The sequence below is a fragment of the Marmota monax genome, unplaced genomic scaffold (assembly GCF_021218885.2).
Source record: "Marmota monax isolate L192 unplaced genomic scaffold, Marmota_monax_Labrador192_F-V1.1 WCK01_AAM20220418_F8-fsc00065, whole genome shotgun sequence".
NCBI classification, from domain to species: Eukaryota; Metazoa; Chordata; class Mammalia; order Rodentia; family Sciuridae; genus Marmota; species Marmota monax.
In genome coordinates, this window is record NW_026694038.1 from 10,455,810 (window position 1) to 10,476,232 (window position 20,423).

General features: G+C 33.0%; 1 protein-coding gene across 2 annotated transcripts in view; it reads right to left on the reverse strand.

Moving 5' to 3' along the window:
* Nucleotides 1-20,423, reverse strand: part of Nampt (nicotinamide phosphoribosyltransferase) — a 55,420-nt gene that overhangs the window by 8,351 nt on the left and 26,646 nt on the right. For both annotated transcript variants that reach the window (XM_046464105.2, XM_046464106.2), the window contains 7 exons: nucleotides 20,171-20,327; nucleotides 18,580-18,683; nucleotides 16,589-16,717; nucleotides 11,313-11,471; nucleotides 10,673-10,809; nucleotides 4,029-4,254; nucleotides 1,862-1,981 (listed from right to left, as the gene is read on the reverse strand). In XM_046464105.2, the coding sequence (XP_046320061.1) occupies nucleotides 1,862-1,981; nucleotides 4,029-4,254; nucleotides 10,673-10,809; nucleotides 11,313-11,471; nucleotides 16,589-16,717; nucleotides 18,580-18,683; nucleotides 20,171-20,327 (1,032 nt within the window). The remainder of the gene's footprint in view (nucleotides 1-1,861; nucleotides 1,982-4,028; nucleotides 4,255-10,672; nucleotides 10,810-11,312; nucleotides 11,472-16,588; nucleotides 16,718-18,579; nucleotides 18,684-20,170; nucleotides 20,328-20,423) is intronic.

The following is a 20,423-nucleotide window of genomic DNA, read 5'->3' on the forward strand; positions in this document are numbered from 1 at the left end:
GATTCAATGATACCAAGTCGAGAATGAATCCCTAACTGAAACCAACAGAGAAGATGAGTATTTAGTATTCTGACCAATACAAAAGAGATTTTGCCTCTTTTCCTAAATAAGCAGATTCATTTTGGCACACAGTGGAACACAGGGGGCTGGATGACAGAAGAGTAAATAGCAAAGTCTCAGAGTGAGGCAGACGGTCAAGAAAAGAAAGGAGTTGTTTCAAATAAAGCAGATTTTTCATTTGTCAAAATTCAGGTATCTAATTCAGCATATGTACAAAGCAAAACTGCTAGATGAATTCCTGCTTCTAAAAACAGGAAACACCTCCAATATGAAGAAATCAAGTATTATTTTTTAGGTTACGCCACAAGCCAAGTTTCTTTATTTTTCTTATATCCCATGAATACTTTTGTATTGACACAAATCTACTCAATTCTAACTGTTCAGTTTAAGGTTTCAACAATGTCAGAGTATCTCAGTATTCTTGTTCATCTAGTTAAAAAATAAGAAAGTTTTTAAGCTGATTCTCTAATTTGTTTAAAAAACAAGGGGGAAAAAGAAATGGGAAAGCCAAAAAGCTTTGATTTTTAGAGGGAAGTTCAAGGTATCCTGATTACAAAACCCAGCTTAAACAGATGACTATCAGAAGGATGAGGGGGAGGCGTAGACAATGGGAAGAGCCCCTAGCTAACAGATTTTTGAAATGGGTTACAGAACATTGCCCATGTTCCTTCACTGGAAGGGGGAAAAGTATGTGTGAAGGTACTTGCTAGGGTGTCTCCAAGGCAGGTATGATTAATAGTACTTAACCGCCACTGGGACAAGTAACTGTCAGTTCAAATGAAGGAAGGGGACAACAGTAATTACATGTGTTGGTGGAGATCTCTATATTCAAAGTTTTCCACTGCAGACTTTCTTGTACATCTCCATCTTTTCACATAAAAACTTCTAATGTCTTAACGCTCAATGTCTTAGGAAAGCTGAGGGAGTTCCTACCTTTTTTGAGCAATTTTGGGAGAGGTGGTGGAAGAAACTTCATTTCTGTTATTGTGAGGAAGATCAATTAGACTCCTCACTTTGGAACTCTTAATACACACCTCCACAGAAATACAGTTTGTTAAACATCACAGCTCTCATTTTTCAAATTAATCGTTGGAAAACTTTATAATTCACATTCTGACCCTATTCTATCCACACCAAACTCTTTTAAACAGAAAAATCCTCCAATAACTTATGCTACACATCGTATACCACCCAAGACTGGAAGAAATCAAAATGTCAGATTTATGGTAGTATACAGTCCACATTATGTTCTTAGTGAGAGCCTTAATTTTTATGGAGTACTAGGGTATGAGTTTAAATTATAGCTCCTAAGCTTATTTAATGAAACGAAGAGGCAAAAGTTAAGTAACACAATAGTTGGCTGCATTTAATAATAACAGTGATGATAATCAATCCTTAATTTAGAAGAGATGACAAACCATTTCATAATTTCTGAAAAAAAGCACCTATTAATATCATTTAAGTTTTATATTGTTAAGGAAAGAGCAGCTCCCTTCTATGAAAACCAGACTTTATGAAAACAATCAAAAACTTTTGTTTTATACTACAAGGAATATTCCCGGACTGACAGTGATAAAATCTTTTGAATCACTATCCAGGGTGGCCAATGAGGACTAGAAGAGTACGTACGCTTTGACTGGTATTTCTATATTTTAAGCTACTGTTACTCCTAAACTTTAGGAAATGCACAGAAAAGACATATACCACCATAAACACTTAAATAAGACTTACAATTATATTTAAATTAACATGTTTATCAAACAAAGTTTAATTATAAGGATTTCCTTATTGGAACACCTACCTCTTGTAAGGTGTTAATATCTACTCCATCCCCTTGGATAACTCTAAGATAAGGTGGCAGCAACTTGTAGCCCTTTGAGTTCTCAGTAACAGGAAACTTCTTACCTAAAATATCCAAAACCTGTATGAAAAAACACATGCAACAAAAATAACTGAAACTGAAAAAAAGTATAAAAACTTTTCAAAGTTAAAATGATTTTACTTTGTTAGACAATCTTGAGAATATAAAAATTAATTCAACTTCTTAAAAAGTTTATAAAGATTTATAAAATTTGATCCCAATTTCTTTTAATCACATTAGAAAGAGGTATGTTATTTCCATCATAAAGTGTTTAAAACAGTCTTTTTCCTTTATATCTTTTCAAATTACAAAGATTCAAGGAAGAAAATCCTTATTATTAGATTAAAACAAATATTTTAAAGAAGCATGTAAAGCATGATTCAACAAACTCATGATTATACATTTGATTCAGCCCTTGTCCTCCATACTATGCTAAGATGTTAGAAAGAATGAATACATACCCCCATTATTTGGCTAGGCAATGCAAGCACTTGGCTCTTTTCTGTGAATTTTTGAAATCATATACCAATGAGAGTAGAGACATATATATTATATTTTATTCTGCTTGTGTACAAGTTTTGTTTGGCTTAATTTTGTTTGATGTAACTCAAATATAAATCCATTTGAATTACAAAGTTCAAAGAAATTGTGATAAAGTTGGAAATGAAGCATATAAATGCATAGTTTCTCTCAGGTTCTCCTTTCCTCTATTAAAGTCAAATCGCATAATATAGGCAAACCATCCTACTCATTCATTAACTATTCAAAGTTTTGTAGCAGTTGAAATACTTAAAAACAGATTAAAATTTCTTGGAAAACTTGGTCAGGGATAGAAAATACATACAAGGCAGCCCTCCCATCCCTTCTTTTTCTTAAATGAACTGATTTAAATATCCTGATAATGAGAAAATTCCAAATAGATAACTTTGTGTGTGTGTGTGTGTGTGTGTCTCTCTCTCCCAGGGATCGAACTCAGGGGTACTCGATCACTGAGCCACATCCCCAGCCCTATTTTATATTTTATTTAGAAACAGGGTCTCACTGAGTTGCTTAGTGCCTTGCTTTCTGGATTTGAACTCATGATCCTCCTGCCTCAGCCTCCTGAGCTGCTGGGATTAGAGGCACACATCACCTCGCCCAGCTCAATCTGTTCTTATAACTAGCTGTGTACATTTTTACTATGTAATAAAAAGGTCAAGCCCCATTTGGCTTGCTAAAACCAAATATTTCAGGCTAAGACAAGACTTTCAGAGTGGCTTATCATTTAATAGAAAAAGGCCTCCTTGTAGCTAAGTCCCCTCTTCACAAGGGGTAATTTATCATATGTTCATTAGCTGAGGAAGTGGGAAAGTAGGAAAGCTGCAGTCAAAAGACCTATAGTGGATCCTTGCTCCTTATTTTTCATGTTGTGTGACCTTGAGCAAGTCACTTTAACTCTAAGCCTCTGTTTCTTCTTTTATAACAGAGAAAATAATGTTTATTATAGGGCTTTTGATGAGATTAAATGACACATCTTAATGTAAGGCACCTATCTCCTACAATATTTTTCTAGTAGGAGGCATTTATTAATCCTGCTCTTATTAGTGCTTTTTGAAAGCAATCAAGTCCTAAACACTGGAAGAAAAAAAAAAAAAAAGCAATATTGCTACATTATCAGCAGTATTGCAAAAGAATTACTACTGGAAAAGTAATTTTAAATCATATTTATTCCACATCACCCTGCACATATTTCTCACAACAACTTCAAAGGTAAAACAATGATTTGTGATAAAACAAAGAAACCATACACTTGGTGCCCAAAATACAGGATTACAATGGTAATGCCATTAACTGAATTTGAAGGTACATAGGAAAGAAATGATCAATTCAGCAGTAACTACTTGTTAGTATAAAAGTAACCCATAACTCTTGTATCCTTTCTCTGTTATTATTGTGTGACCTTGGGCAAATCTATTACTCTCTCTGGGCTGTAATTCTTAAAAAAAAAAAAAAAAAAAAAAGAGACTGATCCATAAAGCTCTGAAATGATGTGTGTATAAATTAAAAGTAGTGTTGATGCAGTTGGTCTACAGGCATTTTAATGATCAAGTTACATATTAAAATTTACCTTTAATACAGTGTCAAGAGGATTTCCAGAATCAGGTCTGATTATTAGTGGTGCCTCTGTACTTCTTGATACTATTAAATGTCTTAGATCTTCACCCCATATTTTTTCACACGCATTATAAATGTCATAGCTATCGCTGACCACAGATACAGGCACTGATGAAAACTGTGTTACTATATGTTCAAAAGCATCTTTTTCATGGTCTTTCCCCCAAGCTGTTATGGTACTAGAAAACAAAATGAAAATACAGATTTACTTAGCAACACATTATCTACTCCTGAAGCACCATTAACCATATCTTATGTTTACTATCTACATCAACAACACCACAGAGAAGGTGAGGGATTTAATTTATGAATGCATGTCATAAGGTAAATGTAATATTTGGGACAGATTTTCTCTTGGCCAATTTGTTTTCAGCAATTTCAAGTAACCTTATTTGGTTTTAGTAGTTATTAAGTTACTGGCTCTTAAGTCATATTCAACCAAATTAAAAACTTTTTGTTGTTGTTGTTTTCGGGGGGGGCTTGTTGGTATTCCTCAATCTATTCTTTAAAATCAATAAGCTAAAAAGTCCTTGCTAAATGTCCTCCATACTTTATGCCAAGATATTACAAAGAATGAATACATATTCCCATTATTTTGCTAGGCAATGCAAGCACTTGGCCCTCTTCCATGAAGTTTTGAAACTATCAATGATAGTAGGAACATTTTTTTTAACTTTTCAAAATCTTATATTTAGAGGCACTTATTCTGTAAGTTTCATACATACAGTCAACTAACTGTTGTATCTTCAAATGGGCAGTTAACAGGCAGTCATTTATTTCGCTTACAGATTATCTATTACTAATTAATACATGCCCAAGGAACAAGAATTTTAATGTTTATTTGGGGCAAAACATAATTAGGATGGGAAATAAAGTATGAGAGTTTCATACTATTGGGCAAGAATGACTAGCATGATTTTTTTTGCAATTTCCTCAGTAATGGTTTTTATTGAATAGATTTAATAACTCATATATAATTATAAACATTTGATGCTTAATCTATAATTTTAAGAATTCTTAAACTGAATTTAGTAATGAATTTGAAAATATTATTTCCAGTTTCTTATGTCAATTTTTTTTTTCTTTCTAATTTTCTAGTCTTGGTGACTCTCCCTGTTCTCTCTCTTTTTTTTAATCTGTTCTCTTCTGTGAAATAATACAAAGTGTGAAAGCTTATTCATTATACAGCCCATATAAGTATAAATTTGCCTTAAAACTGTTTAAAGAGCTATACTAATTTAAATTTGCAATTGCCATTTTATATAATTCTTTTTCTAAAGGACTGGAAATTAGCATTTTTTTCACATACTGTTAGTAGTAAGCTGGGAGTAGCTGAGTGCAGGCCCATGTCAGGACTATAAAGACCTAGCTACCCAGAGACTAGTCTTGTCTGAAGTTAATTAAGGGCTCATTTATATAAAAATTATTTAATAGTGAACACTCTCAGAAACTACAGAGGCTGTCAGTTGCTATGATGTTAGCTGTCTACTTCATGCAAGCAACTGAAGGCTAAAGAGAAAAGTAAGATATTCAGAATGCTACTGTCCTCTTTCTGAGAGAATTCAGCTCACTAAACACCAACTCTAATGAATTTTTACAATGTAAGAATAAACCTGCAGTTAGAGGTCATTGCTTATTCAGATACTGTTCTCCAAAGTTATATCAATACAGTTATCTAACTCTGCTACTAATGTTGTGTACCATGTCTAACAAACAACTGACTTTTAGTCCTCATGTTACTTGCTTTCTCCATGGTACGTGAACATCCCAGAAGCACTCTTTCCCCTGACTTCAATAATATCTCTCACATTTAATTTTTTCCCATTTCTATGATTCCTTTTTAATTTCTCCCAGATATTGTGTTCCCCTTCCACTTGACCTGTCAAATGTTAGTACTTTCCAAGGTTCTGACTCGGGCGCTTGTGTTCCTCTGCAATATCTCCCTGTATCAAACTCTCAAAGGGTTAAAAAATAACCTAGTGTTGAGGGTTTCCAAAACTTGTACAGTAGTCCATGCTTTTCTCCTGGCTCCAGATCTACTTTGTTAGGTAGGAGGTTGGGTATCTTCATCTCATCACCCCAGATGTGTCTAATGGCTCCCTCTGCACAAATCCTTCATTATACCTCCTCTTCTAAAGTCAGTACTTCTCTGTGGAGATTGTAAATATTTGCTGTTTGTTTCATGAATTCTACCCATCCTATTACCCCAAATTTCATGCATCAAATTAAAATCAACCCTTTTTCCAAAGTTGACAGGGAAAAGTCATGTGATTGAATTATTTCTATGTCTGGATTCTCATACTCTCTAAGAAAATATATTATAATGATAATAGTAATGCTGAGTTCTCTTAAGGTTATTTTGATGTATTTACTTTTGATGAACTTCTGATGCTGGAGATACAATATCTTAGTTTCTCCTTTTGTTTGGTTGGGTGAAGGTAACAAAGAACAGAGAGATAAATGACTTGCCCAAGGCCACCCACTGTCAGCTGTAAGGTCACTCAAGGTTTACCAACTTTCAGTCCAGTGCTCTTTTTACTGTACTATGTTGTTTAAAAGATTTCTATTTAAGAATAGCTGAACTATTCCTACATATCAAGAAGTCAAATACAGTAAGCATTACAGGACCATAATATAGAACTGGATTTTCACTCTGTGCTCATTACAGTGTCCATTTCACTTTAACACAAATGCCCTAAAGTAGATATTATATTTATTTTCAGATCTATGGTATATTTATGATGTTATTACTATGAAAACAAAATCACCAGCGAAGAGTCTATTATATGATTACTACATTAAAATTTTAAAAGATGTATGCACATGTAAGTTCAAATAAAAATATTCTAACCTGCTGCGTGTGGTGGCATAGGCCTGTAATCCCAGCAGCTCTGAAGGCTGAGGCAGGAGGTTCGAGAGTTCAAAGCCAGCCTCAGCAACAGTGAGGCGCTAAGCAACTCAGTGAGACCTGGTCTCTAAATAAAATACAAAATAGAGCTGGGGATGTGGCTCAGTGGTTCGTTCCCCTGAGTTCAATCCCTGGTACCGCCTCCTACCAATACTCTTTAAACCTAAAACTATCTATTAACAACATCCTTAATTTCCAATTTATTAGTCTCTTGAAACATATATGAAAGTGTTCAACAAGCTTCTACTAATATAGCAATGTTCAAAAATGTTGGCTGAATCAACTCTCTACTAAACTTCAACTCATATCACCAAGTTTTAGCAATTTTATCTCTTGAGCACTGCTTATGTTTATCTACTTCTTTTCAGTCATTTAGCCACCTGGTTCTGGATCTCATCTCCTCAAGACTGTTTCCTATAAAGCCTAGCTTCTGGTTTTTCAAGTATATAGGAAATCCTGCTTTCAAAATAATTTCCTAAAGTATGTCTCTGATAACATTGTTTCTTTGCTCAAAAACTTCAGGGACTGTTCTCATTAAAAAAAGGCCTATTCAGTTCCTTAGCCCATTTATTGATTGGGTTGTTTGTGTTTTTTGGTGTTAAGTTTTTTGAGTTCTTTATGTATCCTAGAGATTAATGCTCTATCTGATGTGTGTGTGGCAAAAATTTGCTCCCAAAATATAGATTCTCTTTTCATCTCATTGTTTCTTTCTTTTGCTGAGAAGAAGCTTTTTAATTTGATACCATCCCATTTATTAATTCTTGATTTTATTTCTTGTGCTTTAGGAATCTTGTTAAGGAAGTAGGGGCGTAGTCTGATATGATATAGATTTGGGCCTACTTTTTGCTCTATTAGGTGCAAGGCTTTCTGGCCTAATTCCTAGGTCCTTGATCCATTTTGAGTTGAGTTTTGTGCATGGTGAGAGATAGGGGTTTATTTTCATTTTGTTGTATATGGATTTCCAGTTCTCCCAGCACCATTTGTTGAAAAGCCTATCTGTTCTCTAATGTATGTTTTTGGCACTTTTGTCTAATATAAGATAACTGTATTTATGTGTGTTTGTCTCTGTATCTTCTATTCTGTACCATTGCTCTACATGACTATTTTGGTGCCAATACCATGCCTTTTTTGTTACTATAGCTTTGTAGTATAGTTTAAGATCTGGTATTGTGATGTCTCTGGCTTTACTCTTCTTGCTAAGGATTGCTTTGACTATTCTGGGTCTCTTATTTTTCCAAATGAATTTCATGATTGCTTTTTCCATTTCTATAATGAATGATGTTGGGATTTAATTAATAAATGGGAGGGACTCAAACTAAAAAGCTTCTTCTTAGCAAAAGAAACAATCAATGAGGTGAAGAGAGAGCCTACATTTTGGGAGCAAATTTTTGTTACACATAAGTCAGAGCATTAATCCCCAGGATATATAAAGAACTCAAAAAACTTAACACCAGAAAAAAAAAAAAAAAAAAAAACCCAATCAATAAATGGGCTAAGGAGCTAAATAGACATTTCTCAAAAGAAGATATACATTAGATCAACAAATGTATGAAAAAATGTTCAACATCTCTAGTAATTAGAGAAATGCATCAAAATTACTTTTAAGATTTCATCTCATGCCAGTCAGAATGGCAGTTATCAAGAATACAGACAACAATAAATGTTGGCGAGAAATGTGGCGAGAAATGAAAAAATGTTCAACATCTCTAGTAATTAGAGAAATGCATCAAAATTACTTTTAAGATTTCATCTCATGCCAGTCAGAATGGCAGTTATCAAGAATACAGACAACAATAAATATTGGCGAGAAATGTGGGGGAAAAGGCACACTCATACATTGCTGGTGGGACAGAAAATTGGTGCAACTAATCTGGAAAGCAGTATGGAGTTTCCTTAGAAAACTTGGAATGGGACCACCATTTGACCCAGCTACCTTACTCCTTGGTCTATACCCAAAGGACTTAAAATCATACTATAGTAACGCAGCCACATCAATGTTCATAGCAGCACAATTCACAATAGCTAAACTGTGGAAACAATCTAGATGCCCCTCAATAGATGAATGGATAAAGAAACTGTGGTATATACACACAATGGAATAATATTCAACAATAAAAAAGAATAAAATCATGGCATTTGCAGGTAAATGGATGGAGCTAGAGAATATCATGCTAATGAAGTAAGCCAATTCTCCCCCCGCTAAAAAAAGCCAAATATTCTCTCTAATAAGTGGATGCTGATCCATAATAGGGAAGGGGGAGGCATGGGAAAAATGGGGAACTGTGATTGGGCAAAGTGGAGAGGGTGGAGAGGGTACATGGGGGCAGGAAAGATGGTATAAGTTGATGGACATCATTACCCTTATGTATCACTGCATGTATGGTGTGATGTTATGTCATGTACAACCACTTAAATGAAAAGTTGTGCTGCTACTGTGTACAATAAATCAAAATGCATTTTGCTGTCATATACACCTAATTAAAATAAATAAATTAATTGTAAAAAGGCCTAATTAAGGATAAACTAGTATGATGTGCACACAGTTAACATTCAATGTCAAAATGAATTTGAAGGCTCTTATGAACTTTAATCTATTTTCAATCTACTCTATGTTCTCTGAAAAATCTGTTTCAGCCTTTACTTCCTGAACACATCTATGCTCTCCTCTCAAATGACTAGGTTTGACACATAGTAAACAATGTCTCCCTCAAATTTTATAATTCCTTCAAGAATCAAGATCTCACCTCTTGTTAAAAGCCATCTTGACCCTACCAGTGATCCTACCTCTCTTTGCCTTGCACTGCAATAGCACCTTAACTGTACCTCTTTAGTAGAACTATTTAACCAACACAGCAGACTTTTACTAGTGTACTCTATTTATCCTAAGGATACGGTCAGATTTTTTTTTTCTTTCTATCTGTCGTAGCACTCAGCAGACTGCTCTGCACATGAAACCTGACCAATTAGGCATTAGATAATAAATAACTATTTAAAAAATAAAATAAAGCTCATTCTAAACTCACTGCTAGTTTTAGCACCCTGTTATTTTCAAGTACTAGTAGAACTTAATAAACATTTCCAAATTATTAAATAATTGTTATAAATATCCCTGAAATACATTTTAAGATCTTCATTTATTTTTAATAAAGTTAATTCTATGATTAGAGCAGCAGTAGCCCAGATTATAATTTCTTCCTGGTTTCACTAGAGATGGTTAGAGAGCAAAAAAGCGTAAAAAGGATGTGAATACTCTTCCTTTCATCAAAAGGGCTTCCTTGCTCATCTACAGTTGAAGTTATTGAATCTGTATGGCAATTGCAAGGGCAAAGATAAGGTAAAAAAGAGTGATCAGGAATTTACAATTCTTGACTTCATTTAGTGAAGAAAATCTGTATATGGAAATATAGCAAATGAAAAATATCCCTTACATAAAACCTATGTGGCAATATAAGTATTGGAAAAAAGATCTTAAATTGTTTTACTAGGGTGGTTAAAAGTTCTGAATCTCCCTGATACTAATCTTTATAGAAAGTATAAACACTGAATTATTATTGCTTATATTCATGAAGGTTTACTATAATGCCATGTTCTTTAATTAAGCAGAATATCACTGAGTTACAAATACCAAACTAAAAAAAATTAGTTTTAGAAAACAAAAGTTTAATGGTAGGATGAAAACAAAATTTTACCTGTGTTCTGCAGCTGGAACAGAATAGCCTGGGACAGGATCTTTTGTTCCATAATATTTTTTAATTAGTGCAATTCCTGCTACTGTATCTGTTCCTTTGAAGTTAACTAAATGAGCAGAAGCTCCTATGCCAGCAGTCTGGAAAATCAATGATAAACCAAAAATTCAAAAAGAAAACCCATATTTAACATAGCCCATGTTTAGCATAGCTCCTAAGGGAATTACTGTCTTTAGCTATTTTAAACAGAGAATACAAAGATTCTGTTTTTCCTAAACATTTAAGGATTCAACTTTTACCTTCTCAAAAAGACCTATTTATTAGTGCCCCACCTTCCCTTCCCATCATTCTTCCTTCCTCTATCCTGTCTTGTGCTTCTCTATACCATTATTTGACATGTGATGTATTTATTACATCTGTATGTCCATCCATCCCTCCATCAAATGTATCAAGGACTAGGACACTTGTTAGAAGACAAAATAGCGCATGTGTCTTGAACAGAGGGGAACACGTAGTGTTGACTGAATCTTTGGAATTTTAAAAGGTGGTCTATACTAATCCTACTAACATCCAGAAAAGTTTATAGTGGTACTCTACCAGACAATCTACATTTTATTAAATAAGATTTATTTCAGTTTCTTACCTCTTGGGAAGAGACTCCTCTGTAGCCAAAATCATGTAACTTGTATTCCAGACCATCTAAGTTACCAGAAGTTTCTAACAAATATTTGGCCAATATTTTCTTCTGCTCTCTAGAATTTGTGGCCACTGTGATTGGATACCAGGACTGCACAAGAATAGTCTGTTGGAACAAAAATTAACCATAAATATTTAGACATAAAAAATACAGGGTTCTTCCTGAGGAAAATCCTAGCTTTCTCTGGAGGAATGTTCTGGACTTCCACACTATCAGGAATATCAATTAAACATTTCAATTAAACAGTAGGATGCCTACCATATGCATTTCAGATATAATACAAAGCTCAGCTCTCAAATCAGAAGCAAAGAAGATAAATGCACCAAGCCCTTAATAGTAGAGAACTTCAAGTTACCAAGTTTTTGTATCCAGAACTACAAAGAAGCAAATATTTTGAAAGACCATGGTGAAGGACCAATTTTCAATCTGTTATGGACTGATAGTTTTATAAAGTACACTCATACCCAGATGCCAAGCAATGTCAAATTATTGTAAAGTTTCTATACAAGCTTATTCTTTATTTCTGCATTTAATGTAGGCCTGCAACAAACAGGTCATGAACTAGTACTGGTTTACAGACTATAACTTGAATAGTATCAGTTTAAAGAAGTTACTCATTTATTCCTCTAGGTGGTACAGTATTTAAGTTTCTCTGGATGTAACATGACTTCTGGTAGTTCGTGTACATGAGACACTGAGTTTAGCACTAGAAAATTCTATTTATTATGTTGTGTTTTATATATTCTTAAGCTTTTGTTAAAATTTATTATAAGAAGCTACATAAAACACTTCTACATATGCTATACAACTGCAAGGTTGCTGACTTATTTTGTAATATAGTGACTATAGGTTCTCAAATTAGGAAGTAGAAGAATTGCTAGGTTCCTACTCTTTGGTAAGAACTGTTCCTCGGTTTCTTCTTGTTTCTTAGCTGTCAAGAAACACCAAACAAAGTCTGATGCTTAATCACAGCAATGATATTACTTACTTTGGGTAGGGAATTACTTCTTTCCCATTCTAGGATAATTTCTATTTTTATCATATAAACCTGATAGCATGTTATTTGAAGAAGCTTCAAATCTATTTTAGAAAGAGCTGCTAAAATGACAATGCCTAAGCTGAACCAAAAAAATACTTAATTTCTTAAAATTTTACAAAATAAACTTTTAAATACCAGCTAAGTGATCCATAAATAAGTAAAAACAACAAGATTTCATCTTAGATCTGTCAATTTAGTCATTAACAAGTAAAATATAGTATCAGGCTTGGTTAAATACAGCACTTGCAGCTCTTCTCCTAAAGAAATAGTCTATTTCCTCGTCCCTAGATTCCATCAATATGCCTTTGACCAAAAGAATGAAGCAAAAGTCATGTTGTGTGATTTCCAAGAACCTGTTAGGAGGTTTTGAAATTTCTACTCTTGCACTTTGAACTATCCTGCTGTGAAGCAGCCTAGGTTATGGAGGCCTAGTAATGTTCAGCGTTCTGTGCTAAGGCCCCACACATGGGAGTGAGGCAATTTAGAATGCCTAGCTAGAATGCCTAGCTAATACAGGTACGTAAGTCCAAGCAAGACTACCAGAGGACCATCCAGTGAACCACAGAATCACTGCAAACAATATTTTATTATGCCAGTGTGTTCTGGGGTAGTTTGTATCACAACAGAAAGCTGATGCAACTCCTAACTTAGATCAATCACCTCTAATCTCTGACCATTCTGTTCTTGAAATTCCTTTTTTGATTCCACTGCCAGTGCCTGCGATTCTTCTACCTCTAAACTTTGGTCTCTGTGATTTATTCTTCATATTGCCTCATTCTAAAGCAAGCTTTATTTATGTTGACTCATTCTTTAAAAAAAAAAAAAAAACAACTTTAATGGCACTCTACTTCCTGTAGGGAAGAAAAGCCAATTCTATAGAATTAATGTTTTCTATTATCTTGCAGTGTTTACCATCTAAAAGTTTATCTTCTACTATACTTTTTACCTTTACAATACAGCCCTCAATGGACTGTGTGTTCTAAAAACATTGGTCCATGCCCTCAACTCTTCTTCACACTTATTTAATAAGCTTTTAAAGGTAGCCCCCCCTCACACACACATTTCATGATTCCTTAGCAAAATTACCTATTTTTCTGGTACTACCTCAGCATTACTTTTTCATATTAGTGGTTAGTTAAGAATGAATTACCTAAAAATGCCATTAATAAGACATATCTTACTCTAATTTGGGTCCAGCAATTTTTTTTTTGGCACATAGCTGGTACTTAATTGATATTCATTTGTTGAATTTAATTCAGTCAACTCTCATTTTTATTCAACTCAGATATCACAATATTATCTAGGAGTATGAGAAAAATATAAAACACAATGTGAAAAAAACTCTAGTTGAGTTATAAAGGTAGAAGATTGACCTTACCCCTCGAAAAATGCCAGGGAAGGAGAGAAATAACTATCAGACACAGTGATCCTTCACATCACCATTTCCTTTCCATAGTCCAACAAAATCAGCTTAAATTATACTCTTAATAAAATCACTCCCCTTTTAAAAAGATCACTGTAGGTGTAAGCAAGGGAAAAAAAGGCAAGTTAGTTTGGGTTAATCCGAGGTCTAATGAAGTAGGCCTTGTTGGAACTTAGCAATGTGCCCACAAATCAAGATAAATTTTTAGCTGAAAATGAAGATTAAGGTAAATGAACCTATAAATTTCCTTTCAGAGTGTTCACTGTAATGTCATTGTGCAGGATAAGAACTTTGCAGAGTAAAAAATGGTGTGGTACAGAACAAACGCGGCACCTTCACTGTTCAGTTGTCTGCCCACCTCTCAGGCCTATTTCCCCAGCTATAAAATGATGACATTTCATCACTGTTTATCATTTTAAAATCTTTTTTTTTTCTTTTAATACCAGAAAGATATGGTTTTGTTTTTTGGTAGACGAGAGAAGTAAATTTAGCCCAATGTGCTTGCCCCTCAGCCCCTTATATGCCTGAGACACTTTGCAGAACTCCTAGGTATGCTTAAGTTTATTTTGAAATCAGATGAGAGGATCAGCACCAATACTGAAACTAATCAAGCAATTCAGCAATTTTAGTGTATTTTTAAATTCAGTATAGAATTATCAGGTGAATAACAATCAATGAATAGTTATTAATAACCTAGAACATGCATCAGGAAAGGGAAAAGAAAGACTACTTGGTAATATTGTTCAAAATGTTTTAAACCTGGGACATCAAGTTTGTTGGGACTGGTAACAGATTTCAAATACCAAATGGTAAAAGGGAGTTAGAGATTGATAAGAATAGGATGAATTTCCTCTATCCTCACACAAAACAAAACACCTCACAAAGGATGTAAACTGACTACGAAGAAGTCTGTTCTGGAGATAGGACATTCAGAGTAAACTTAAAAACAAGAGGGTGCTATCAGAAACTATAAGGAATAAAATTAGACCATAATTCTTGTGCCTTAGATAAACATATCTACTTAGGACTCAAATGATTTAAAATAACATACATTAAAGGTAAACTCAATAAAAATTGATTATAAGCAACTAAAAGCTATGGTCTACATATACTTCTTGGCCAAAATTTAAAAGTCCTATGTTGGATTTATGTTTAATAATTTATTTTATTAAAATGATATATGTATTTGTTAACAAACTATCACTCTAATATGACTGATATAAACCTTTTTACTTTATGGTTTTCTAACAAAAGTACCCAAAATAATAATAGTTATTAAACATTACTTTTTAATGTATTTTTCACTTTCAGAAGAGGATAAAGGAAACTGTACATGAAGAATGGTAGAATGGTAACTAAATCATTACTTTCATAAGTACTTGCTTAGGGAAGTTCAACTAGACATAGGAACAGTATGAAATCCTCAGTCAGAAAAACTAAAAAGAAAAGAAAATGTTTACACACAGATGATGAATTTTCTTCCTGCCTGGGATCCTTGGGCTTTTAAAGCAGAATGCTAGTATAGATGATATATTTCAGAACTCTTCTACTCTGACAGTTCAGTGGCTTGATGTGCGTGAGAAAGGCCCTGGGTTTGATCCCCAGTCCTACCTCCACAAAAATGAATGAATGAATGAATGAATGAATGAATCCCCAACAACAACAAAAACTCATCAAAAAACCCTGTTCTACTAATAATACTATTCCTTCAAAATCAAAATTTGCCAGTATAAAACTAGTAAGATACGCTCTCTTTTCACAGTTAACTCTTAAGTTTTAACATACAACCTATTAAAACCTTTATTGAATTAATTGTACATTTTACTATTATTGACCTGTAATGAGTTTATGGTCTGTCAAGATTCTAACAGTGTTTTAACTTGGTCAAAAATGTTATTTCAAAACATTTCAAACATATTCTTAGACTTCTTGCTTTTCCAAAGTTTTTACAGTCTTTAAAAGTGAACTTCAAATATATTATTTTACATCACAACCAATTATTTTAATCAATAAAATTATTAGAGTTAGTTTTAACAATGAAGTAAACATCTTTCAGTAAGGTGGTATTTCTGTATTTACTTGCTACAGTATTTCCTCTTATAGATAAAATTCGTATTAAAATGTTATGAAACTAAATAGATTACCATTAGCATAACTGTGACTATGTGAAAACATATGACTACTTAGGTATATATGCAAAGAAAACAAAAAAGCTTTATAATGTAGACTATACCCCATAATGTGCCTGTCTCTTAGTTTTGGAAATTAAACCATATGAATAGTGAATCTTGCTTGTGTTATTAAACGAGAAGCTGAGAAATATCAAATAGTAGACTCTAGTACCTAAACATCAGAGAATATAAAATAATTATTAAAAGCTAAAATAAAATTCCACTAGTCTGAATGAAACAGAATATCCATAAAATGTATTATGTAACTTCGCTAATTTTCTAACTTTGCTCTACTATACCTTTATAATTACAACTAAAAAAATGGAAGCTAATTGAATTTTAAAAATAATAATTCTCCGATTTTATTTACATAAAATCTTAGAACATTAGAATTCAATGGAAAGAACCTTAGAGAGCATTTAACCCAACCGTCATTTTATAGATGAGGAAACTGAGGCCTGGAAGAGTTATTGAACTGTAGAAAATCATATAACTTTATTAGTAGCAAATTCTCAACTAGAATCAGTTCAATAATAGTAACCTTCAATTATTATTAAATAAGAATTTTTAAAAAACAAAAACAATTTACCTCAATCCAATTTGTAAGCCAGTAGCACTCTGGATCAGTGTTTTCCACTGTGAAAAGAACGTTTCCTCTGGGAATGACAGACCCTTCAGGAACAGCCTTTACTTCTATTGGAAGATGCCCATCGTACTTCTGGTAGGAAACAACAATGCATTCACTCATTCAACAGATGATGCTCAACTGCCCATTTTATTAATGTTCTTTACATTTTACAGAAGCTAAATTCATTGTCATGGAAACAGCAATCACAGATGCTGTTATATTGTTACACCTACCACTAAGAGGTAGATAATTCCAAACTAATCAAAACCAGTTTTCCCCCTACTTGTTCAGAAAACAAACAAAAAGGATGAGTTAATTTTTCTAACATTTGAAAAATATTCTAAGAACACTAATTTTATTCTGTACAGGTCATTTCCATAATATAAAGGCTAAAGACAAAGATAAAATAAAGGATTGCTATGAAGGATAAAAGAAAGTGGAGAGAAGAAAGGAGTAGAGAGGATGAGAGAGAAAGGAAGGAGGCAGATTCCTGCAAAAGAACCTTAAATAAATTCTTTATTCTGATAGTAGACCTGAAATCATGGGATAGCCAATCTCAGCACTTGGTGATCAATACCCACATGTGACTTAAGGAACTTCTTACTACTATAATAATTCCCTTCAAATTAGGCTGAGAGTCCGCTATATGTTACTAGGTATTTAAATGTACACCTCCCCAGCTTTATGCTCAAGGCTGTGGTTAACTTTTGGCTAGGAAGTCATGTTATTTCAAAAAGCCTAATAATTTATGTGATTTGGAACAAGGTAATTGAATATGTGTGTGAGACAGAATATTCGTAATGAGAATATTCTGCATGATGTAGCATGAAAGTACTCTCCCTTACAAAATCCTGCCTTGGATTCAAAAGCAAATGGAAGACCTAGGGCAAGTCACTCAACAGCTCTAGGTCTCAGACTCTGTAAAATGGGGCTAGATAAGATACTTTCTAAAGAATCTATGATTCTCTAAGATTTCCTGAACACATAACACAGCAATGATGCACCACTCTGGAAGTTACAATAATAAGCACAGGACCTAATTGATTGCTGTGTTTTATTCTCACAATATATCTTACAAAGAGAAATGAGGCAAGTGCAGCCCAAAGACTTTATTGACCTTATTTAAGATATGCAGCACAGTGTGCTTCCCTAACTTTTTCATAGGTACATAATTACCTAAGAGTAAAACTCAGTATTTTAATATAGGCATGAAAGTTAAAGTGATTATTGTGTTTGACAGTCTATATAATGTAAGAAAACTTTCATTTTTGAGATGTAAATTAACACAACATTGTGAGATGCTAACAGATTCTATTCCCAGACTAGATCTATATAATACAGAAACCATCAGAAGACATTCAGCTCTTATGATTCAATTCCCATTTCTTGGCATTTCAGAAGTTTAAGCAATAACTTTAAACACACTAGACATTATTTAAAGTACAATAAAGAATAAAATTCAACTTAGTGGATCTATACTAAAACATTCTAACTTTAGTGAGGGAAATGTCCCAGAATTATTATGTAGTGATAGACTTAGGGCATCTATTTTCAGTCAAAAAACAGAATGAAATTTTAAAATTCCCAAATAGCCATGTATTTTCTTAATTATTAATTTATTTTCACAAATAATTACATGTTCTTAGGTATATTTTCAAGAATGGATCAAACTACCTTTCCAAAAAAAGTTGTTATTTAAATTATAATTCATTCATATAATAAATTACCTAGACCTACTATAGATCATGTGCTAATGATTTACATGGAGGTAGAAAAATCAAAATGTTAGAGGAGTATATTTTAACAAGAATGTCCAATACAGCAATTATATTCAGATTGCAAGCAGAAAAGAACTATAATTACAGTCTAACCTTCTATTCAAATTCCTTCACAAGAAATTTTGAACTAAATATAAAACAAAAACAGATCAAAACACAAAACCACTTTTTTACCTCAAGAATGTAGTTCCAACCCTTTTCATTAAAGACATCATCTTGGAAATGTTCTTTGTATACCTCTTTGGCTTCCTGGATTTTCTCTTTGGTCACTACTTTACCTAAAAGGATACACATGTTCTATTTATATTTCTAAACACATTCTGTGAGTTGCTGAATTTTCATAGCATTAATGTCTTCAGTTATTTCACCCATTCCACGGGTTAAAACAAATAGCAACAGGATAAATGACTCATGTAGAGTCAATAGCAATCAGAAAAGAAACTTGTACTTCTAATCACTCACTCTAAGTATAAAGGTTAATTTATTTTAAAAGCAGATGCACAATAGAAAAAAATTATTACTTATACTATTTTTTTTAAAAAAATCACAATAAATTAACTATTATTTTAGATACTCTTTGAGATGATTCAAACATTTTTTATGTTTTCCAGCAGAACATTCTCACTTTATTCATAAAGAATGTGATATCTTCAGGGCCAGTAACCTAGTAATTTTTGCCCACCCCTGTATACATTTATTCTTTTGGCTATAATACAAGGCTTATAATAGTAGAGTACCTACTTAGAGGATGATTGTGAGCTAAAAAAGACATAGAACAATTTATAATAATGCTGGTCTAGAGCACGCAATCAATACATTTTGCTTAACCATATATAATATCTTAAAAAGTTTTAAAGCTATAGAGCTCAATTGAGTATATCATTGATCTTTGGAAGCTATAAAGTTAACTAGTAAACTCATTTAATATACCTTGGGCAACCAAGCCACAAAGAAGTACTTCTGATATCTAGCTAGATTTTCAATAGCATAGCACATCTGAACTGTCTGATCTTAAAATAACCAAGAAAATGGAAAAGACTTATCATTTGTATAAAATTAAACTTAACCTATATTCAATTTTAAAATTATTTTTATTATAAAATTTGCAAGATGTATAATGTCTTTGGGAATTGTTTTCTCCCTAGAAATATGATTATAAAACAGATTAGAAATAACTTCAAATAATAAAGCACAGAAATTCTTGGGGGATTTCCTGGTTTTAAAATGCATTTGAAAATAAGTCCACAATTATAGGTAGTTTTGAAAAATAAGTCTTGAAGGTAAAACTGAGTAGGATAATTCTAGTTATAATTGCTATCATAATTCAAAATGAGTTTCCAAGTCAATAAATTCTATACTTTGAATTAATGACTGAAGACTATTAGCAGACCAGATTAGCTTTTCAACATTACTTTTCAAATTTTATTCCAAAACTTATCGGTTTCAGAAAACCTTTCTCATACTGAGGACACCAAGCATAAACGCCAAATTCTAAGATATAATGCATTCAAATTAACAGATTTAAAAAAAATATTCTAAACAGACCCTAAATACTTAAAAGTAATTAAGGATTGGGGATATAGCTCAGAAGTAAAGCACTTGCCTAGCTTGTGCATGCCCTGGGTTCAATCCCCAGCACCACAAAACAAAAATAATTAAATATCAAAATTAGACTATTAAAAATTACTTCAAATATTATAACAATATAGAAAAAACATGAAGTTACATAAAAGCAGTATTTTAAATGTACTAGGAAAAGTAGTACCTTTTAAGTACTTATTAAGAATGTACTGCAACCCATAAAATACTGTTTCCTCGTATTTCACCTTCCTTACTTTGGAGTTTTCAGTCTTCTTTTCACGGCATTCAAAGTAGGAATAAACTTTACTTGTATTGGGTGGGTACTGTTTATAGTGAGTAACCTATATAAAGAAAAACACTTTAGTTAGAAAACACCAGAAAAGGGCTGGGCATGTAGGCTGCATGGTAAATGTTGGCCTAGCATATGTGAGGCCTTG